At 45.0% G+C, this 24,312-nt stretch overlaps 1 protein-coding gene across 2 annotated transcripts in view; it reads left to right on the top strand.

The window, feature by feature from the left end:
* Positions 1–24,312, top strand: part of LOC143981695 (granulocyte-macrophage colony-stimulating factor receptor subunit alpha-like) — an 87,659-nt gene that overhangs the window by 58,679 nt on the left and 4,668 nt on the right. The window contains exons 8-10 of one of the 2 annotated variants that reach the window (XM_077479708.1): positions 6,726–6,879; positions 9,031–9,133; positions 15,983–16,067. In XM_077479708.1, coding sequence (XP_077335834.1) covers positions 6,726–6,879; positions 9,031–9,133; positions 15,983–16,067 — 342 coding nt within the window. The remainder of the gene's footprint in view (positions 1–6,725; positions 6,880–9,030; positions 9,134–15,982; positions 16,068–24,312) is intronic. The other variant, XM_077479709.1, reaches the window with a different exon arrangement.

Raw genomic sequence — 24,312 nt, 5'->3', positions numbered from 1 at the left:
AGCAAGTGAACATGTTGTCCCTGAAGTTAATGTTTTGAAAGTAGAACAAAAAAATGGGCAAATGTAAGGACCTGAGCGACTTTGACAAAGGCCAAATTGTAATGGCTGGACGGCTGGATCAGAGCAACTCCAAAACCGCAGCTCTTGTCTGATGTTCCCAGTCTACAGTGGTCAGGACCGACATAAAAGTGGTACAAGGAAGGAAAAACCGGTAAAATGGTGACAGGGTCATGGGAGGCCGAGGCTCATTGATGCCTGTGGGGAGTGAAGGCTGACCCATGTAGTCCAAGCCAATAGAAGAGCTACTGGAGCTCAAGCTGCTGAAAAAGTTCATTATGGTTCCCATAGAAAGGTGTCAGAGCACAGACTTATGTGTTGTAGTTTATTGTGTATGGGGCTGTGTAGCTGCAGACTGGTCAGGGTGCCCGTGCTGAACCGTGCCCACAGCCAAAAGCACCTACAATGGACATGTGAGCTTCAGAACTGGACCACTGAGCAATGGAAGAAGGTTGGCAAAGCTGAGGAATCCAGGAATAGTTTGATGAACACAACAATGGGTTTGAGGTGTTGGCTTGTCCTCCGAAGTCTCCAGATCTCAGTCCATTGAGCATCAGTGGGATGTGCTTGAAAAACAATTCGGATTCATGGAGACCCCACCTCGCAACTTATAGGACCTGCTACACATGGCTTGGTGCCGATACCACAGCATATCTTGAGAGGTCTAGTGGAGTCCATGCCTCGACGGATCATGGTGGATGGTCATAATGTTATGGCTGATCAAAGTAGAAGTGCAGGCCAATTTTATCCTCAATAGACTCAGTCTTAAATTGTTTGCTTGGCGCCCCTTTTTCAGCACACGTGCATGCATGTCCACACACACATAGCAAGACAGGTATACGGTTGCACAACTCTGCTTGCAGAACTATGTACAGTGCCTTGCGAAAGTATTCGGCCCCCTTGAACTTTTCAACCTTTTGCCACATTTCAGGCTTCAAACATAAAGATATAAAATTTTTATTTTTTGTGAAGAATCACCAACAAGTGGGACACAATTGTGAAGTGGAACAAAATCTATTGGATTTTTGAAACTTTTTTAACTAATTAAAAAAAATGAAAAGTGGGGCGTGCAAAATTATTTGGCCCCCTTGTGTTAATACTTTGTAGAGCCACCTTTTGCTGCGATTACAGCTGCAAGTCGCTTGGGGTATGTCTCTATCAGTTTTGCACATCGAGAGACTGAAATTCTTGCCCATTCTTCCTTGCAAAACAGCCCGAGCTCAGTGAGGTTGGATGGAGAGCATTTGTGAACAGCAGTTTTCAGCTCTTTCCACAGATTCTCGATTGGATTCAGGTCTGGACTTTGACTTGGCCATTCTAACACCTGGATACGTTTATTTGTGAACCATTCCTTTGTAGATTTTGCTGTATGTTTGGGATCATTGTCTTGTGGGAAGATAAATCTCCGTCCCAGTTTCAGGTCTTTTGCAGACTCCAACAGGTTTTCATCCAGAATGGTCCTGTATTTGGCTGCATCCATCTTCCCCTCAATTTTAACCATCTTCCCTGTCCCTGCTGAAGAAAAGCAGGCCCAAACCATGATGCTGCCACCACCATGTTTGACAGTGGGGATGGTGTGTTGAGGGTGATGAGCTGTGTTGCTTTTACGCCAAACATATCGTTTTGCATTGTGGGCAAAAAGTTGGATTTTGGTTTCATCTGACCAGAGCACCTTCTTCCACATGTTTGGTGTGTCTCCCAGGTGGCTTGTGGCAAACTTTAGACGAGACTTTTTATGGATAACTTTGAGAAATGGCTTTCTTCTTGCCACTCTTCCATAAAGGCCAGATTTGTGCAGTGTACGACTGATTGTTGTCCTATGGACAGACTCTCCCACCTCAGCTGTAGTTCTCTGCAGTTCATCCAGAGTGATCATGGGCCTCTTGGCTGCATCTCTGATCAGTCTTCTCCTTGTCTGAGCTGAAAGTTTAGAGGGACGGCCAGATCTTGGTAGATTTGCAGTGGTCTGATACTCCTTCCATTTCAAAATGATCGCTTGCACAGTGCTCCTTGGGATGTTTAAAGCTTGGGAAATCTTTTTGTATCCAAATCCGGCTTTAAACTTCTCCACAACAGTATTACGGACCTGCCTGGTGTGTTCCTTGGTCTTCATGATGCTCTCTGCGCTTTCAATAGAACCCTGAGACTATCACAGAGCAGGTGCATTTATACAGAGACTTGATTACACACAGGTGGATTCTATTTATCACCATCAGTCATTTAGGACAACATTGGATCATTCAGAGATCCTCGCTGAACTTCTGGAGTGAGTTTGCTGCACTGAAAGTAAAGGGGCCGAATAATTTTGCACGCACCACTTTTCAGTTTTTTATTTGCTAAAAAAGTTTCAAAAATCCAATAGATTTTGTTCCACTTCACAATTGTGTCCCACTTGTTGGTGATTCTTCACAAAAAATAAAAATGTTTTATCTTTGTTTGAAGCCTGAAATGTGGCAAAAGGTTGAAAAGTTCAAGGGGGCCGAATACTTTCGCAAGGCACTGTACATGGTCAGGTGCTCACATTGAAATCTGGCAGCCCATCTCTGGGCAATAATTAGGATATCTCTCCCTCTGACCCACCTCTGACCCTTCCCTAGGTCTTAATATCTGTTGGAGAAGTGTTGTACTCACTTAAGTCCACTGATGCTATTTCCTGATGCAGTCCCCAGTAATCCAGCTCTGCCGATCTGCCCACATTGGCCTTTCCCCAACAGTCCCTTCTGCTGATTTTATTGCTGGCTGACCTCCGGATTGAAGAAGGGTGAACAGAATGCGCCAGTCAAGGTAGCAGACTGGATCAAAATGGTCTTTCCCTTAATGCGAGGTACAGTGCGTCTGGAAAGTATTCACAGCTCTTCACTTTTTCCACATTTTGTTATGTTACAGCCTTATTCCAAAATGCATTAAATTCATTATTTTCCTCGAAAATCTACAAAAAAAATCCCTCATAATGACAATGTGAAAGAAGTTTGTTTGAAATCTGCAAATTTATTAAAAATAAAAAAGGAAAAAATCCCATGTACAGAAGTATTCACAGCCTTTGCTCAATACCTTTGGTGAAGCCCCTTTGGCATTAATTACAGCCTCAAGTCTTTTTGAGTATGATGCTACAAGCTTGGCACACCTATTTTTGGGAAGTTTCTTTCATTCTTCTTTGGAGGACCTCTCAAGCTCCATCCGTTTGTATGGGGAGCGTCGGTGCACAGCACATTTTCAGATCTCGCCAGAGATTTTCAATCGGGTTCAAGTCTGGACTCTGACTGGGCCACTCAAGGAAATTCACAGAGTTGTCCAGTAGCCACTCCTTTGTTATCTTGGCTGTGTGCTTAGGGTCGTTGTCCTGTTGGAAGATGAACCTTCTCCCCAGTGTGAGGTCCAGAGCGCTCTGGAGCAGGTTTTCATCAAGTATGTCTCTGTACATTGCTGCATTCATCTTTCCCTCAATCCTGACTAGTCTCCCAGTTCCTTCCGCTGAAAAACATCCCCACAGCATGATGCTGCCACCATCATGCTTCACTGTGGGGATGGTATTGGACAGGTGCCTGGTTTCCCCCAGACATGACGCTTGCCATTCAAGCCAAAGAGTTCAATCTTTGTTTCATCAGACCAGATAATTTTGTTTCTCATGGTCTGAGAGTGTTTCAGGTGCCTTTTGGCAAACTCCAGATGGGCTGCCATGTGCCTTTTACTGAGGAGTGGCTTCCGTCTGGCCACTCTACTTTACAGTGGAAACAGGAGGCACCTGAGCTAAATTGTGAGTGTCACGGCAAAGGTTGTGAATCCTTATATAGATGGGATTTTTTTGTTTTTTTATTTTTAATTAATTTTCAAAGATTTCAAACAAACTTCTTTCTTGTTGTCAATATGGGGTATTGTTTGTAGAATTTTAAAGAAAATAATGAATTTAATATATTTTTGAATAAGGCTGTAACATAACAAAAGGTTGAAATGTCAATCTCACCACTGAAGGCGGCATTGACTTTCTTCGCTAGTCCCGGTTACCTGGAGCCACGTTCAAAATGAGCGGACTTTTCTCCGTGCAGGAAAGTCCGTTCATTTCAAAAGTACGGCGGACTAGCACACACACGGCCAGATTGTCCGCCGGACAGTTTTTGAGTCAAAACTACTCTAAGGCCGCGTACACACGGGCGGATTGTCTGCCCAACTTAGTCCGCTGAACCGTGTTTCAGCGGACAATCCGCTCGTGTGTGGGCTTCAGCGGACTTTTTCAGCGGACAGTCTGACGGACTAAGTCTTTCGGAATTTCCGTAATTTTGTCCGTCCAAACTTGGTTTTGTCCGTCCAAACTTGGTTTCAGTGGACAGTCCGCTCGTGTGTAGGCAAGTTGGACGGACTAAGTATGGCGCATGCTCAGAAAGGATTTACACGGCCGAAGGTTGCATTGCAGTGTATTGGACGTCGTTTTTCTAGTCCCGTCGTACGTGCCGTACACGTCATCGCGCAAGCTTTCAGCGGACTGTCTGTTCATCGTGTGTGGTCAAGTCCGTTCATTCAAATGTTGGACGGACTGTCTGTCGGATTGTCTGACGAACTTAGTTGGGCAGACAATCCGCCCGTGTGTACGCGGCCTAAGTCCGCCGGACTTTTGGGTAAAAAAAAAAAGTCCTCCAGAGCTCACACACGGGCGGATTGTCTGGCGGACTCTGGTCCGCCGGACCAAGTCCGCCGGATAGTTTGATTGTGTTTACAAGGCATAAGAGTACCTAAACTTCCTTTCCAACCCTCTGATCCCAATTCAAGAGACTGTTCATTGTCTACGTTTTGCAAATAAATTCCATTCAAGTGGATCTGTTGTCGGTCTCTCAAGTTACTGGGCCATTTACCACGGGACACCCCTAGACGTGCAACAAGGAAAACAGAAGGTAACGGTAAGCCCAAATCTAACCAGCAGCTCCTTCGGGGGTTAGTGCTACATCTCTTTTGTGACCTACAAATATCACATATAATTTGAATGACTTATAAAAGATCACAGGTACTTTGAAATATTTCTGTCTTGCACAAACTTCACAGCTTTCTAACATGTGTTGAGATGGACTTTGAGCAGTCCAATAAATGTTTAGATAGCTTAGCTGTGTCCATAAGTTCCTAAAAATTCATACAAGTGTATTCTATGTGATAACAATCTGTATAAGGGCCGGTTCACACTGCAGGCGATGCGAGGCGACACCGACTTGCCTCGCCGCGACCTGCCGCAACCTCAGCGGCAACTTGCAGATGACTTCTGTATAGAAGTCAATGCAAGTCGCCCCGAGGTCGCCCGAAAGTAGTACAGGAACCTTTTTTCTGAGTCGGAGCGACTCGAGTCGCTCCTCTCAGAACGGTTCCATTGTACAGAACGGGGGCGACTTGTCAGATTGCGGCGAGGCAAGTCGTGTCGCCTCGCATCGCCCACAGTGTGAACCGGCCTTAACCCTTTTTCCTATGGCTGTGTTTGTCGTGTTTGTTTATCCACTAAAACCAGGTAAATATCTCCTTCTTTTGTGATGAGAGCTGCCATTGTTCCAGCTAGTTTCTGTTTCAATACCTGCTCCTAAAGGTTTTTAATAATTGATGTAGTAACAACTTGTAAAAGAGAAAACAAGCTCATCATTCACTTCAATTTCTAGGCCTACTGAAATCTCTCATCTCTGCCAGTGAATATTAAATGTATTTCTTCATTAATTCACAACAGATGTGACATTTCATATTTTGGATAATTCGTAACTTCAGATAAATTCGTATTTATTATGTTCGCTAACAGCCAAATTTGAAAGGAAATTCCAATACTTATAATTTAATAGTAACTTTTTATTAATAAGTTATTATTTTAAAATTTTTTGACTTTTCGGATTTTGTTTTGTTTTATTTTGTATTTTCCTTTTGAATTTCCAAATTTCCGAATTACGAATTTTTGAATTTCCAAATTTACAAATTCCAAATTTACAAATTCCAAATTTACAAATTTCAAATTTACAAATTCCAAATTTACAAATTCCAAATTTACAAATTCCAAATTTACAAATTTTTGAATTTACAAATTTACGAATTCCAAATTTACGAATTCCAAATTTACGAATTCCAAATTTACGAATTCCAAATTTACGAATTCCAAGTTTCCAAATTTACGAATTCCAAATTTACGAATTACAAATTTCCAAATTTACGAATTACAAATTTACAAATTTATAAATTCTGAATTTACAAATTTACAAATTACTAATTTACAAATTTACAAATTACGAATTTACAAATTTACGAATTACCAAATTGTCGAATTTCCAGATTTCCAAATTTACAAACTTCCAAATTTACGAATTTTCAAATTTACGAACTTTCGAATTCGAAAAACGAATGAAACAAAAAGGAACACCTTTTTTCGGCAGTGCACATGTCTATTGTCTTCCCCACCGGCAGAATACAATGATCAGTGTTGCCGGGTGTAGCTGGCGGCACCAATCGTTCAGGAAAACCCAGACAGGCTGCTTCAATCGATAAATCCACCTGTGTACAGCCAACTAGCCCATGCATGGATCAATATCTGGCCCTGCAGATCTGGACGAATTTTGTTCCATGCATGGCCGGCTTTAATCTGATTGATGTAAATAAGTCCAGATCCATACAATGCACTCCTACTCCGTGTTCTACTCACTGCAATCATTTCATTGTAGGGAGATAACATTGAAATAGCTGGAGAGCAGAATTCTTACAAAGCAGCTATACTGCTTGATAATGAAAACCTTTCTGTATCCATGAGAGTGAAGTGGAAGGAGAGCTGCTCGGACAACAAAAATTGGAGTCGATGGAGTGAACCGATCATATACTGTAAGTAATCAAAGTATTAATCAGGACGTTAAGGTTTAATCTGCTTACCTTGACCTTTTGAAATGAAAGATTGCCGTGTTCATTACATTATTTTAGGTCCATCATCACTGGGTCTCTGTGCTTCTCTATACAATGCAGGCAGATCGTGGTTGGGTGGATGTCAGTCTGGAGGAGTGAATATCAGGGGCGGCCCCATCCATTAGGGCGCCCCCCCCATCCATGCGTCCGGCCCCTTGCAGAACGCCGGGGGCATGAATTCCTATGGCGGGGGGTGTTTTTTGAAGCACTGATTGGAGTTAGAGGCTCTAACAGGCTTCAAAATAGGGAGGACTTGGGTGCAGAGCATTGCGCTAAGAGCCCATCCAGGTGTGTTACAACAGCGAATGAATATTCACTATTGTAACACTGATCCTCCTCCCGGACAATCAGGAAGAGGGTCTTAGACCCGTCGCACGATTGGCTGAAAGAACAGGTGATCCTATTGGATGCCTAGGAGGAGGGGAGGAGATGCACGGCGGAAGCGAGTAGGATTGAACACAGGAGCCGCTTCCTGGATGCCTGCTGCCTGAATGCACGCTGCCTGCTGCCCGGATGCCCGTTGAGCGCTTCCCGGATGCCCACTTTCCGGATGCCTGCTTCCCAGATGCCCGCTTCCTGGATTTCCACTTCCCAGATGCCCGCTTCCTGGCTTCCCAAATGCCCACTTCCCAGATTCTCGATTCCCCGATGTCCGCTTCCTGGATTCTCCCTTCTCAGATGCCCAAATGCACGCTGCCTGGATGCCTGTTGCGCGCTTCTAGGATTCTCACTTCCCAGATTCCCGCTTCCTGGTTGCCCACTTCCCAGATGCCAGCTACCCGTATTCCCACTTCCCAGATGCCTGCTTCCCAGCTTGCTAGATGCCCGCTTCCCGGATTCCCGCTTCCCAGATGCTCGCTTCCCGGATTCCCTGATGCCCACTTCCCATATGCCTGCTTCCCAGATTCCCACTTCCCAGATGCCAGAATGCCCGAATGAACGCTGTCCACTGCCTGAATGCCTGTTGCGCGCCTCTTGGATTCCCGCTTTCCAGATTTCCGCTTCCCGGATTCCCACTTCCCAGATACCCGAATGCCTGCTGTCCACTGCCTGTTGTGTGCTTCTCGAATTCCCGCTTCCCAGATGCCTGCTTCATGCTTCCCAGATTCCCACTTCCCAGATGCCTGCTTCATGCTTCCCAGATTCCCGCTTCCCAGATGCCTGCTTCACTCTTCTCGGAATTCCCGCTTCCCAGATGCCCGCTTCCCGGTTGCACGCTTCCCGGATTCCCGATTCCCAGTTGCCCGCCTCCCGGATTACTGCTTCCTGGATGCCCAAGGCATGCTTTCCGGATTCCCGTTTCCCAGATGCCTGCTACACGAATGGTCGCCTGCCCAGAAGCCTGCTGCCTGAATGCACGCTGCACAAATGCCCACCACCTTAATGGGTTAAGTTTCAGACCAGCAGTCAGTCAGCGAGCGGACAGGCGGGCGGGTTGAGGTGCCGCCGGGGGGTGTTTGCCGCCCCCCCAAAAAAACACCAGCCATCACTGGTGGATATCCCTAGGCAGACTGCATGTGCATAGGTCTCAGGTAATGCCCACATGCTGATGCTGAGCCTCTGTGATTGAAAGAACTGAAATGCAATGAATGAAAGGGGTCAGGGGTCAGGGACGGTCACGCTGTGGAGGAAAGGGCTGAAGCAGCAGACTGATGAGCTCTTCTCTCTGTCACTCTGCTCTCTCCTCCTATCAGCCTCCAGATGCATTTCCGCATGCATGCTTTTGACGTGTTCCAGGTGCATTTTTGATGCAGTTCAGTGGATTTCCCCCCTCTCTTTTGTTTTTCTTAACCTAAAGGCCTGGTTCACACCTATGCGGGTTGCATATTCCAGGTGCATTTTGCATTTTTCAATACACGATTTTTATCCATGTATCAATCTATAGAACCAAAAAACTGAAAAAAAAAAACTCCCTTTCCATAAAATGCACAGGTGTGAACTACATCCGTAGGAATCCATGTTAGATAGACGGCAGTGTGTTTCTGCACAACGGAAAACGCACTAAAAAAGTGCATAGGTGTGAACATGTGGTGTGAAGTTTTAAATTGTGATTTGTGATTCTTTTATCCTCAGACTCCAATGCTGGTTCTACGTCTCTTGCACCTCACTACACCCTGATTACCACGGGAATAGTGACAGCGGCTGTCCTGTTCATCCTCGTATTCCTATGTCACAGGTAAATCCCCCAATCACTGCTAATGCCCGGAGTTCCACTTTAGGGTAACTGTACATCATCCAGAACTTCTGCAGAAATATCCACTGGGACCCGCAGCTCCCGCATACAGCCGCCTATAGACAGCAAATGAAAGATGCGGCTGTATGCGGCCGGGTGTCTACGGCACGTGCACGCCCATATCGCCCGATCTGCATTTGGAGCCATGCGTCCATGCACATGCTTTAGGCAACCACCACCTGCGTACAGCCAATTTCTGCCTATGCCATTCACAGGGAAGTTTTAGGCAGTGGTGGTGGCCGCTCCAATAGGGGATGCAGGGGCGCCACCCCCCCATCAATACGTTTGGCCCCCTTATCTACATGCAGGGCACTGGACACATTGATTCCAATGGGGTTTTTTTCTAACCACTAATCTACCGGGCACTTTCACCCCCTTCCTGCCCAGGCCATTTTTCAGAATTCAGCGCTGTCACATTTTGAATGACAATTGCACGGTCGTGCAACACTGTAACCATGTGAATTTTTTATCATTTTCTTCACACAAACAGAGATTTCTTTTGGTGGTATTTAATCACTGCTGAAATTTTTATTTATTTTCCTAAAAAAAAAGGAATTTTTCACCTTCACTGATGTGCGCTGATGAGGCGCAACTGATGGGCACTAATAGGCTGCACTGATGGGCACTGAGGAGGTGGCACTTATGGGCACTGATTAGGTGGCACCGATGAGGAGGCACTAATATTCTGCACTTATGGGCACTGATAGGTGTCACTGAGCACTGATAGGGGCACTGGTGCGTGGCACTGGTGGGCACTGATAGGTGGCACTGGTGGGCACATATAGGTGGCACTGACAGGCCCTGATATCTGGCACTGGTGGACTCTGATAGGCAGAATGGATAAGCAGCACTGATGGGCAGCACTAATGGGTGGCACTGATGGGCATCACTGATAGGCGGCACTGAAAGCCAGCACTGACTGGCATCAATAATGAGCACTGATTTCTGGCTGTGGTGGGCACTGATTGGTGGCACTGGTTGGCATGGGTTGCTGGCCGACCGACTGGGGGGAGGGGCGGACCGACCACTGGGGGGGGAGGGGGTGGCAGCGGACAGATTGCCGCCCCACCCCCCAAAACTATACCACCAACCGCCACAGGTTTTAGGCCCTGTTTACATACAGTGGGGAAAATTATTATTTGATCCCATGCAGATTTTGCATGTTTGCCCACTTAAAAAAATAAATGAAGGGTCTATAATTTTTTATCATAGGCGTATGTTAAAGGATAGAGACAGAATATAGTATTTGGTGGAGAAACCCTTGTTGGCAAGCACAGAGGTCAGACGTTTCTTGTAGTTGGTGACCAGGTTTGCACACATCTCAGGAGGGATTTTGGTCCACTCTTCTTTACAGATCTTCCCTAAATCCTTAAGGTTTCTTGGCTGCATTTATGTGCTTCTTCTTGAGCCACTCCTTTGTTGCCTTGCTGGTATGTTTTGTCCCCCGACAGAAGCAAAGCAGGTTTAATGATATCTTTGCTTTCTGAGAGAGCCTTGGCCTGGGCAAACCCTCTATGGGAGAGGAGAAACCCCAGAATTTGTGGCTTCCTTCAACAGGTATTTGACGTTCCCGCACGCTCCGCTTTTGCTGCCAAGAGCCTCATGTCCATCAAACAGAGTACAAGAACTGTTGCCGATTACGCCATTGAATTCCGTACTCTGGCAGCAGACGTTGCTTGCAACAATGAGGCCCTCGTGGCTGCCTTTTCTCATGGTGTCTTGAATACCATCAGAGATCAGATAGCAGCCCAAGATATACCTACTGAGCTGGAGAAGTTGATCATGTTTGTCATCCTCATTGACTCCAGACTCAGAGAAAGACTCTCTTTTAAGGAGGGCTTGCGGAAGCCTCCTGTATATCCCTCACCTCCCATGCCTCCTGGTACCGAGTAGGTCAGTAAAGTGGAACCCATGCAGTTGGGCTTCACACGTCTCTCTGTGGATGAGAGAACCTTTAGGAGGAAGGAGAGATTGTGTCTTTATTGTGGCTAGGTAGGTCACTTTTTGAAGTCTTGTTCTACTTATCCAGGGATTGCCCGAACCTTGAGGTCCTGTCACAGACAGGCCTTAGGGGGCATTATTTTGTTCCCAGTTATTCAGAAGGATAAGCCCCTGGTTCTGGTTAGCCTTTCTTGGGCAGATTGGTTCATCGAGATACAGGCTCTAATCGACTCTGGGGCTGCAGGCCAGTTCATTGATGCTGCCTTTGTATCAAAGCACTCAATTCCCCTGCAACTGTGTGACACTCCACTTGCCATTGAGGCTCTTGATGGGAGACCTCTACAGCCTGCCCATGTGACTCATGAGACTGTTCCATTGTCCATGGCTGTAGGGTCTCTTCACCATGACATAATCCAAATCCAAGTTATTTCCTCCCCTAAGTTTCCACTGGTTATTGGTTATCCTTGGTTACAGAGGCACAACCCCTCTTTTGATTGGCTCCATGCTGAGGTTCTCTCCTGGCCGCCACAATGCAGTAAGATATGCTTCCAGAAGGTAGCCAAGGTCTCCTCCCTGCCGGAGGAGTACTGCAGTTTTAGCGATGTCATTGACAAAGTTCATGGTCGGGTTTACCCTTTGTTGGTCTTGGAGGATAAGACCATGGAGAAGTATGTTGCAGACGCACTTTCTAGAGGTTTCATTTGCAAATCCTCATCTCCTGCTGGTGCTGGTTTCTTCTTTGTGAAGTAGAAGAGTGGAAAACTCAGAATCTGTATTGATTATAGGAGTCTCAATCGTTATGAGTACCACGTAATTTCTTTTCCTTTGTAACTTCCTGGCAGTTTTCCAGGAATTTATTAACGATGTCCTCCTAGACTTGTTGCAGTTATGTGTGGTGGTTTATCTCGACAATATCCTCATATACAGATGTATGTCGTGTGCTGCAGAAACTAGGAGAGAACAGTCTCTATTGTAAATTGGAGAAGTGTGAATTCCATTGTGAACAGGTTAAATTCCTGGGTTATGTCATTTCTACTGCTGTTTTTTTCGATGGACCCAGAGAAACTTTCAGCAGTCCTTCAGTGGCCCCGACCCGTGGGTTTATGTCCTCTGCAGTGTTTTTTTGGCTTTGACAACTATTATTGCAAGTTTATTCATAACTTATCGCCTCTGGTCAAGCCCCTGACTGATATGACCAGAAAGGACGGTAACCCACAGAGTTGGTCTCCAGAGTCCGTAAAGGCCTTTGAGAGTCTCAAAGCTGCCTTTGTTTCTGCTTGTCAAGACTGGGCTCAGCCCTTCCTTCTCTGAGCTGGCCGCTCAGCTGTCGGCTAATTGCCAGCTCCTATCTCTCTCCACAGTTACTCAGCTGTTGATGATATCCTGCTCAACAGTCCTGCCTACTTAAGCTGTCCAGTCCAAAGGAGCTCTGCCTTCGCCTTGGTCAACATCACAGTGATGATCTCCTGCATTTCTGTTTAGAGACTTTGCTGACATCCCTTCTGGCTCCAGATCCTGCTTGCTGTTTCTCTATGTTGATCCCTGACTTCTGGCTTGGCTGACTATCCGTTCCAGTTACTGAACTTTGGCTATGTTTTGACTACGTTTGTTCTTTTTACTTTTATTATTAAACAAGTGTGATTTAACTGTACTTCTGTCTAGGCCTGATTTGATGGTTTCTGACACTGCTCCTGTGTTGGCACATCCTGATCCTACTTTACCTTTTATACTTGAGGTTGATGCTTCTGAGACTGAAGTTGACACCCTTCTGTCTCAACCTCCTACCTCTGAGAGCACTATGCATCCTTGTGGTTACTTTTCTAAGATATTGTCATCTGCGGAGCACAATTACAACATGGGGACAGAGAGCTGTTAGCGATCATTTTAGCCCTGAAAGAATGGACACATCCACTTGAAGGTACCACTGTGCCGGTTCTCATTCTTACTGACCAAAAGAATGTCACATTCCTTTCTGAGGCTAAACATCGCTCTCCCAGAAGGGCACGAAGGGCTCTTTTCTTGTCAATTTTCAATTACATTGTCTCCTTCTTACCAGGTACTAAGAATATAAAGGTCTGATGCTTAGTCACAACAATTTTCCTCCACTTCCAAGATCGAGTTGGTTCCGGTTTCTGTGATTCCTCCTGATCATATTCTGGCCACGGTTCATACCAGTCTTACTTCTCCTTTGAGTGACAAAATTCTTGCCGCAATACTTTGTAGAACCGCCTTTCACTGCAATTACATTTGCAAGTCTTTTTGGGGATGTCTCTACCAGCTTTGCACATCTAGAGAGTGACATTTTTGCCCATTCTTCTTTACAAAATAGCTCAAGTTCTGTCAGATTGGATGTGAACAGCAATTTTCAAGTCTTGCCACAGATTCTCAATTTGATTTAGGTCTGGACTTTAACTAGGCCATTGTAACACATGAATATGCTTTGATCTAAACCATTCCATTGTAGCTCTGGCTGTATGTTTAGGGTTGCTGTCCTGCTGGAAGGTACACCTCCGCTCCAGTCTCAAGTCTTTTGAAGAATCTAACAGGTTTTCCTCTAAGATTGCCCAATCCATCTTCCCATTAACTCTGACCAGCTTTCCTGTCCCTGCTGAAGAAAAGCATCCCCACAACATAATGCTGCCACCACCATGTTTCACGGTGGAGATGGTGTGTTCAGGGTGATGTGCAGTGTTCATTTTCCGCCACACATAGCGTTTTGCTTTTGGCCAAAAAGTTCAATTTTGGTCTCATCTGACCAGAGCACCTTCTTCCACATGTTTGCTGTGTCCCCCACATGGCTTCTCGCAAACTGCAAATGGGTTTTCTTATGACTTTCTTTCACCAATGGCTTTCTTCTTGCCACTCTTCCATAAAAGCCAGATTTGTGGAGAGACGACTAATAGTTGTCCTGTGGACCGATTCTCCCACCTGAGCTGTGGATCTCTGCGGCTCCTCCAGAGTTACCATGGGCCTGAATGGTCTCCTTGCCCAGCCTGTCAGTTTAGGTGGACGGCCATGTCTTGGTAGGTTTTCAGATGTGCCATACTCTTTCAGCTTTGGATGATGGATTGAACAGCACTCTGTTAGATGTTCAAAGCTTGGGATATTGTTTTATAACCTAACCCTGCTTTAAACTTCTCCACAACTTTATTCCTTACCTGTCTGGTGTGTTCCTGGGCCTTCATGATGCTGTTTGTTCACTAAGGCTTTCTAACAAACCTCTGAGGGCTTCACAGAACAGCTGTATTTATACTGAGATTAAATTACACACAGGGGGACTCAATTTATTAATTAGGTGACTTCTGAAGGCAATTGGTTTTGCTAGATTTTAGTTGGGGCATTAGAGTAAAGGGGGCTGAATACAAATGCACACCACACTTTTCAGATATTTATTTGTAAAAAATTGTGAACACAATTTATCATTTTCCTTCTACTTTACAATTATGTACCACTTTGGTCTATCACATAAAATCCCAATAAAATACATTTACGTTTTTGGTTGTAACATGACATAATGTAGAAAATTTCAAGGGATATGAATACTTTTTCAAGGTACTGTATACAGTATACACTCAGTGAAGATCTATTGTTGTATTTATATATGCACTGCATAGCCAAACATTTGTGGACACCAGACTATCCTACCTACACTATATGACCAAAAAAACATGGATTCCCCTCCAAGTCATTAGATCATTTAAGGATACTTTAGATAATACTACAGCATACAAGGAGACATTTTAGACATCTGTGCCCGTTCAGCCTTGTGCCAACAGTTTGGGCCTTCTTTCAGCATATATGTACCCCTGTGTCCACCATCTTCAAAAAACATGGTTTGATGGGTTTGGTGTGAAGGAACTTGAGTGGCCTACATAACCTCAACCCTACTGAACACCTTCGGGGTGAATGGTAATGTTGATGGGGAGCCAGGCATTTATTTTTTTTGTGCTCCAAGTGAAGCCCGGTTGGAAGGCAGGTCTTCTTTATTTATTTTATTTTGGGGTGCCTAACGTGAGGCCCAGTGAAAGCCAGGTAATTTTTTTATTTTGGGGCACCCATTGTAAGGCTCGGGGGAAGACAGGTCTTTTTTTTTTTCTTTTTTGGTCACCCAATGTGAGACTCGATGGAAGGCGGGTCTTTTCCTTTTTTTTGGGGAACCCAACGTGAGGCCCGGTGGAAGTCAAGTCTTTTTTTGGGAGGAGGCGCCCAACGTGAGGCTTGGTGGAAGCCAGGTCTTTTTTTTTTGGGAGGAGGCGCCCAACGTGAGGCCTGGTGGAAGCCAGGTCTTTTTTTTTGGGAGGAGGCGCCCAACGTGAGGCTTGGTGGAAGCCAGGTCTTTTTTTTTTGGGAGGAGGCGCCCAACGTGAGGCCCGGTGGAAGTCAAGTCTTTTTTTGGGAGGAGGCGCCCAACGTGAGGCCTGGTGGAAGCCAGGTCTTTTTTTTTGGGAGGAGGCGCCCAACTTGAGGCTTGGTGGAAGCCAGGTCTTGTTTTTGGGAGGAGGCGCCCAACGTGAGGCTTGGTGGAAGCCAGGTCTTCTTAGCATCAATACCTAACCTCACAAATGTTCTTTTTAGTTGATTGGGAATAAATTCCTACAGACACACTCCAGAATCTTTTGGCAAGCCTTCCCAGACGAGTGAAGGAGGTTATAGCTGGAAAAAAGGGAGGGACAAGCCCATAAAAGGGAGATGATTAGGTCTTTCTAAGCCTTTATCCCTGTAGTATATTCCAACATGATATGTATTGTGCGCTTTGGACAGAGCTCAGGATGCTGGTTGTTATCAATGAATATTGTTGTGTTTTAGGTTTTATATTAAATGATTTTCTTTTCTTTTTTTTTTTTTACTCAGGTACCGGATATGGAAGAAGCTATTTCCAAAAGTTCCACAGCCAGCAATGAAGTATTTTGATCAAACTGTACAGAAGGAATTTTGGGTAATGAGCATACTTTGACTTGTATGTAATCAGTGTAGAAACAAAGCAACAATATATTGTAATACCTAATGCTAATTCACATCTGACGGGAGATCCCAGGTGACAATTTTGGGAAACGCAGATCACAGAGGAAGAATCTATAATTGTATTAATCCTGTATAAAGGCAAAACATTTTTCTTTTGGTTTTGGAAAGAGGGATTGGTGTCCCTATCAGGTTTTTATTGGTGTATGTGTCCCTGTTAGGGAGATTCCATCTTCTCTATTTGTCATATTTACTCTTATCATAAAGAGTAAAAGTGAAAATACAAAATTTTGGGTTATCGCCGAAACAGGAATAGAGCAGAAAATCTTGCAATGTGGCCATATAAGGTCAATGATGTCACCAGCATCCCCACCCTGAAACCACATGTAATGAAGATGCAAGAGCACCGGTGATGTCATTGGCCTAATATGGCCATATAGCCATACTAGCTTGATGACATTGTCCATAAATGGCTATGTGGTCATATTAGGTCAATGATGTCACCAGCATTTCTGCCCCTTTGTTATGTGTGGTTGCTGGGAGGGATGCTGGTGTCATCATTGACCTAATATGACATGGTGATTTACATGGTCATATTTGGCCAATGCAACAAACTAAATCATGTGGCTATATTGGGTCAATAATTTCACCAGAATTCCTGCCCCACCGCACATAACAAAGGTGCGAGAATGCAGGTGACATCATTGACCTTGTATAGTCACAAGGCCATATTTGGTAAATGGCATTGCCCAAATATGATCATGTGACCATATTGGGCAGGACAATGATGTCACCAGAATCCCTCCCTGCAGCCATACATAATGGCATGCTGGTGACCTCATTGACCTAATATGACCACATGGCCATTTATGAACCATGCTATTGCGCTAGTATGGTCATTTTGCCTTATGTGAATGACTTCACCAGCATTACATCATGTGTGTTTGCGGGGTGGGGATGCTGGTGAATTCATTGGCCTAATATGATCACATGGCCATTTATGGACAATGTCATTGAACTTGTATGGCCATATTAGGTCAATGATGTCACCAGCATCCCTGCCCCTTTGTTATGGGTGGCTGCAGGGTGGGGATGCTGGTGACATCATTGGCCTAATATGACCACATGGCCATTTATGAACCATGCTATTGAGCTAGTATGTTCATGTTGCCTTATTAGGTGAATGATGTCACCAGCATTACATCATGTGTGGTTGCGGGGTGGGGATGCTGGTGAAATCATTGGCCTAATATGATCACATGGCCATTTATGGACAATGTCATTGAACTTGTATGGCCATATTAGGTCAATGATGTCACCAGCATCCCTGCCCCTTTGTTATGGGTGGCTGCAGGGTGGGGATGCTGGTGACATCATTGGCCTAATATGACCACATGGCCATTTATGAACCATGCTATTGAGCTAGTATGTTCATGTTGCCTTATTAGGTGAATGATGTCACCAGCATTACATCATGTGTGGTTGCGGGGTGGGGATGCTGGTGAAATCATTGGCCTAATATGATCACATTGCCATTTATGGACAATGTCATTGAACTTGTATGGCCATATTAGGTCAATGATGTCACCAGAACCCCTGTCCCTTTGTTATGGGTGGCTGCAGAGTGGGGATGCTGGTGACATCATTGGCCTAATATGACCACATGGACATTTATGGACAATGTCATTGAACTAGTATGGCCATTTTGCCATATTAGGTCAATGATGTCACCAGCATTACATGATGTGGGGCTGTGGGGCGGGGATGCTGGTGACATCATTGGCCTAAAATGATCACATGGCCATTTATGGATAATGTCATTGAATTAGTATGGCCAAATTAGGTCAATGATTTCACCAGCACCCCTGCCCCTTTGTTATGGGTGGCTGCAGGTTGGGGATGCTGATGACATCATTGGCCTAATATGACCATATAGCCAGATTGGGCCGACGGCATGCTATCATCTGCCACTTTTCCGTGGGTTTGGACCTAATTCAGTTTGGCCTGAAACTTAGCTCATCCCTATATGGAGTCACACATGGGACCAACATCATTAGTGGGGCTTAGGCTCAGAGGCATTTGACAGGCCTCCTCACCACCTGCTGTGCCAATGTGCAAATAGATCACCAATCGCTTCAATGGGTCATATTGAGCAGCGGCAATGACCACCAAACATGACAACCATGACTTTTAAACTCTCCCAATCACTGCATTTGCAGCTTAAGGAGGGCCAGTTAGAGATGCTAAATGTGCAGCTCAACCACGCCTTTTTTAACAGCCCAACCACAGGTCTAAATGAACTGTTACTCTTATGCTGCGTACACACGGTTGGACTTTCCAACGGGAAATGTTGGATGTGAGCTTGTTGTCGGAAAGTCTGACCGTGTGTATGCTTCATCGAACATTTGCTGTTGGACTTTCCGCCAACAAATGTTGGCTAGCAAGTCCTCAAATTTTCCAACAAAACTTTGTTGTTGGAAGGTCCGATCGTGTGTACACAAGTCCGACGCACAAAAATTCACGCATGCTCGGAATCAAGCAGAAGGAGCCGCACTGGCTATTGAACTTCCCTTTTCTCGGCTCATCGTACGTTTTGTACGTCGCCACGTTCCCACATTTGGAATTGTTGGCCAACGTTTGTGTGACCATGTGTATGCAAGACATGTTTGAGCCAACATCCTTCGAACAAAAATCCACGGTTCTGTTGGCGGAAAGTCCGATCGTGTGTACGTGGCATTAAATTGTAAATGTTCATTTATTTTAATTTTTTCTGGAGTTCATTTTTAATATTCTACTATGTGAGCAATAGTTAGACCAGCCTTTCTCAACCTTTTCAACACAGAGGAACCTTTGAAATAGTCCTGCGGTCTCAGGGAACCCCTGCTAAAAATGTGAAATCTACAACTCATGATACATTAGTGTGATGGTCCATGAGAAGAATGGTCCCTACACTCAGTGGCGGTGCGTCTAAAAAGGGCGCAGGAGCGCGCCCCCCCCCCCCCCATGCATTGCATGAATCTATCTATGGTTGCTGCTGACACCCCTATTTAGGTGCCCGGCCCCTTTTCGGTCACCGGGCATCTGAATTACAGCGGTGGGGGTGTTTTTGGGAATCACCTGATTAGAGCTGTAAGCTCTAATAGGCGTCCAAAACAGTGACAAGCGGGCGCAACGCTGTGCGTTCCTTGTCACGCAGCTCAATGTTAGCAAAGCCGAGGGAATTTACTTTTCTAACATTGACCCGCCTCTCAGCCACTCAGATGGATGGGTCTGTTACTGGTCGCCTGATTGGCTGAAACGTCAGGCTCTGTGATTGGATGCCTATCAGGCATGCAATCATAGGAGAGGACTGAAGGAGAGGAGGACGGGAGAAGACATATGGAGGGGAGAAGACGCATGGAAGACAACACTCGCCGTCACCAGCTACCCTGCCGAGACAGGGTAAGTGCCCAGCAGGGGCGAAGGGGGATCACATTGGCAGCATTGGATGGCACAGTGGCAGCATTGGATGAGACAGTGGCAGCATTGGATGAGACAGTGGGAACATTTGATGGCACAGTGGCATTACTGGGAGCATTTGATGGCACAGTGACAGCATTGGATGGCACAGTGGGAGCATTTTATGGCACAGTGGCAGCATTGGGAGCATTTGATGGCCCAGTGGCAACATTGGGAGCATTTGATGGCCCAGTGGCAACATTGGATGGCACGGTGGCAGCGTTTGATGTGAACAGTGGCTGTGTTTGATGGCTCAGCGGTACCGTTTGATGGTTATAGTGGCTGCAACTGAGCGGCACAGTGGCTGCGTTTGATGGCACAGTGGCTGCGTTTGATTGCACAGTGGCTGCGTTTGATTGCACAGTGGCTGCGTTTGATTGCACAGTGGCTGCGTTTGATTGCACAGTGGCTGCGTTTGATGGCACAGTGAGGCTGCAATTGATGTTTTTTTTTTTTTTTTTTTTTTTTGAATTTGTTTGTGCCCCTCCAAAAATTTTGAGCACCAGTCACCACTGCCTACACTTGTGGTCATTGGGAAGAATTACATCCTTACAGATAGTTAAAAAGAAAAATGGGAACTTATCGGAGAGGCAGAAATTGCCCAATGCTGAAGGAACCCCTAACAACCTCTGGAGGAACCCTGGTTGAGAATCACTGAGTAAAGCCGCGTACACACGGGCGGACTGTCTGGCCAACTTAGTCCGTCGAAACACATTTCAGCGGACAGTCCGCTCGTGTGTGGGCTTCAGCGGACTTTTTCAGCGTGCAGTCTGACGGACTAAGTATTTCGGAATTTTCGAAATACTGTCCGTCATACTTTGGTTTCAGCGGACAATCCGCTCGTCAGTATGCTAGTTCGACGGACTAAGTATGGCGCATGCTCAGAAAGGATTTACACGGCGAAAGGTTGCATTGCTGTGTATTGGACTTCCGATTTCTAGTCCGTCGTACGTGCTGTACATGTCATCGCGCAAGCTTTCGACGGACTGTTTGTTCATCCGTGTGTGGTCAAGTCCGTTCATTCGAAAGTAGGACGGACTGTCCGTCGGATTGTCTGACGGACTAAGTTGGCCATACAGTCCGCCCGTGTGTACGCGGCTTTAGACTATAAAGAGGACACTCTTCTCAATCAGATTCATGAAAAAGCAACATTAGTGGGAAGAGGAGGAGCGCAGGCTGTCATTGTCACCTCTTTGTTATATCTTGGTGACATAACCTTTCATATGAACAGAAAAACAGAAGTAGGAGCCAATTCTAAATGCAAGATGTCGTTTTAAAACGAAAATATTCAAAGTACGCTTCCAGAGAGACAAAAGCAGGAAACAAGGTTGCAACTCAGCGAGTTTAGAAATAGGAAGTTGCTTTTCCTTTTATGCAACAAAAGTTGTATAAGTATTAGAAGTATCACCTCCGTCCTGAATCATTTTTCCCAGTGTAGGCCGGTATGTATTTTTCTACATATTTTTGGTACAAAAAAAAATTGCAATAAGCGTATATTGATTGGTTTGCGTAAAAATGATAGCGTCTACAAAATAGGGCATAGATTTATGGCATTTCTATTATTATTATTTTTTTACTGGTAATAGTAGCGATCTGCAATTTTTATCGGTAATGCGATTGCGGCGGACAAATTGGACACTTTTGACACATATTTTTGGGACCATTGACAATTATACAGCGATCAGTGCTATAAATAGGCACTGTTTACTGTGTAAGGCCCCTTTCACACTAACGTCCCGTTCAGGCCCGCCTGTCAGTTTTTCAGGCGGACCTGAACGGGTGCTCCATAGAGCTCTATGGAGCGTCGGATGTCAGCGGTGACATGTCCGCTGACATCCGACCCGCTCCGATCCGAAAAAGTGTGACGGAGGAAAAAGCTATTTTTCCATCCGTCTGCGGATCGGATCGGATGACGACGGGCACTGCGGTCCGTCGTCATCCGATCTCCCATAGGGGAGAGCGGCGCTGTGACAGGTCCGTCCCTGCACAGTGTGCGGAGACAGACCTGTCATCTCCCTGCTCAGCGGGGATCGGCGGAGTGATCCCCGCTGAGCAAACGGACATCCACGGGGCGGATCAGAACTGATCCGCCCCGTGTGAAAGGACCCTAAATGTCACTGGCAGGGAAGGGGTTAGCACTAGGGGACAATCAAGGGGTTAAATGTGTTCCCTGGGTGTGTTCAAACTGTGGGGTGGATGGGCATGTCTAAGCCCTTGTACACACGGTCGGAGAATCCGTCGGAATGTGTCCTATCGGACCGTGTTGTCGCATAATCCGACTGTGTGTGGTATGCATCGGACTGATTCCGTTGGAATATCTGTCGGACCCAATTTTCCAACATGTTGGAAATATTTTCCGACCAACTGGTTCGATCAGACATACTCCGATCATGTGTAGAGAATTTTGATCGGACCAAGTGCCACGCATGCTCAGATCAAATTCCTACATCAAAGCTATTGGCTACTAGTCCCATCGTAACGAAATTACGTCATCACGTAATTTTTCGACAACTTAGTCTGACCGTGTGTATGCAACAGTTTCGGACAAGATTCGACAGGCAAAATCCGACGGATTTGGTTGGCAGAATGTCTGACCGTGTGTACAGGGGCTAAGAAGAGAGAAATCTGTCTATACTCCCTTGAAAGAACCAGAATCTGTGTGTTTACACACATAGATCCCGTTTCTCACGCCATCATGAGCACTCGCTGCGGGCGCGCCCCTAGTGGCCAAAAGGTGAACCGACGTAAGGTAATGTCGTTTCAAGCGGTTAAAGTAACACTAAACTCTAGTATAAAAAAATATATTTTATTCCATTATGTATTCTTTTATTCTCCGCCTCCTCCAAATCTCCAAATTCCCGTTTGCTACTGTGATCTGACTTCCTGTTGGAGGGTGACTACGCTCGTTCTCCATGGTCCCCTCCTGTATGGGGCCCGGGCCAGCAGGGGGGCCCAGGCAGCAGAGTGAATTGCATATGGGCAGGGAGGGTGATTGGTGTGGCGGTGGTTGGGGGGGTGGCAATTACTGGAGCCAATCCCCTCTATGGCTCTCTCTGCAGCAGCTGAAAGCTGGCTTCTCCTCTCCTTCCCAATGGCTTTCATATGCTGCAGAGGGAACCATACAAAGGATCGGTTCCAGTAATTGCCCCACTCACCACACTAATCACCCTTCCTGTGCACCATACATTTACCCCTGCTGCCCAGGCCCCCATGTGCCCCCCCATGTGTCCCCCCCCCCCATCCCTGGAGTACTTCCGGCTTCCCTCCTCTCCTTTCTGCCATGAGCTATTTTAAAATTGAAAATTCTGAGATTCAGAAATTTAGAAAACCCAAAAATTTCTAAATTGAAATAACTAATAATAACTATTACTAACTATTACATTATAAGTATTGGAATTTCCTTTCAAATTTGTCTGTTAGTGAATTTATCCAAAATTACGAATTACCCAAAATAACAAATACCGCATCTAAACAAATGGAACGTAATGAATTAATAATAATAATAACTTTTTATTATTATTATTTATTATTTATTTGTTCCGTTACATTTGTTTAGATGCGGTATTTGTTATTTCGGGTAAATCCTAACTTCGGATAAATTCGTATTCATTAGGTTCAGGCAAATTTGAAAGGAAATTCCACTACCTATAATTTAATAGTTAGTAATTATTAGTTAGTTTGTTTTTGCAAATTTTCGAATTCTAGGATTTTCAAATTTTCCGATTTTCAATCTTTCGAATTTTTAAATTTTCGTTCTTATTTTCAAATTTTCCGATTTTCAAATTTACAGATTTTCGGATTTTCGAATTTCGGGATTTTTGAATATTCAGTTTTTGAATTTCAGAATTTTTGAATTTCAGAATTTATTCAAAATAACGAATGACCCGAATAACAGAAAAAAAACTAAAAATAAATGAAACAAAAACGAACACATTTTTTTAGCTGCGCACATGTCTACTATTTTTCACTATAAATCCAATACTCCATAGTCCATCTCAAGAGCGAGCAAAAGAGGGTGGCTGAAAGCAATAAAAGGCCTATGTAAACCAGGCAGATTGCTGTTCTGTGACAAGGAAAGGCAGTGATCTTGTGTTTCTGCTAAGCAGAAACACGGATCTCTGCCTTCCCACAGCTAAAGCATCCCCCATAGAGCAAGCACTACTTAGGAACACAGTTAGCCCTTTGATCTCCCCTGATGTTAACCCCTTTGCAGCCAGTCATTAGTACAGTGACAGTGCATATATATATATATATATATATATATATATATATATATATATATATATATATATATATATATATATATTTTCTCACAAGTCCTGAGGTGCTAGCCATCAGCTGCCCCACCCAAGCCCTCCACTGCCCCACTCCTAAGCCCACCCCTAAACATACCCTTGTAAATGATCTCGTGAAATTACACTGTTAAATATTTTAAGCAGAATTAAGTTCCAAAAATAAATATTAACAACAACTTTAACAATATTAACATATCTGTGCCCAACAAATGCAGCTTTACGGTGCCCATCAATGCACTCTCACTGTGCCCATCAATGCACTCTCACTGTGCCAATCAATGCACTCTCACTGTGCCCATCAATGCACTCTCACTGTGCCCATCAATGCACTCTCACTGTGCCCATCAATGCACTCTCACTGTGCCCATCAATGCACTCTCACTGTGCCCATCAATGCACTCTCACTGTGCCCATCAATGCACTCTCACT

Source organism: Lithobates pipiens, unplaced genomic scaffold (assembly GCF_037356315.1).
Source record: "Lithobates pipiens isolate NorthernLeopardFrog02 unplaced genomic scaffold, aLitPip1_a1.2 Scaffold_16, whole genome shotgun sequence".
Lineage (NCBI taxonomy): Eukaryota > Metazoa > Chordata > Amphibia > Anura > Ranidae > Lithobates > Lithobates pipiens.
Note: the sequence above shows the minus strand (reverse complement) of the source record. Positions and strands in the feature narration are given on the sequence as shown.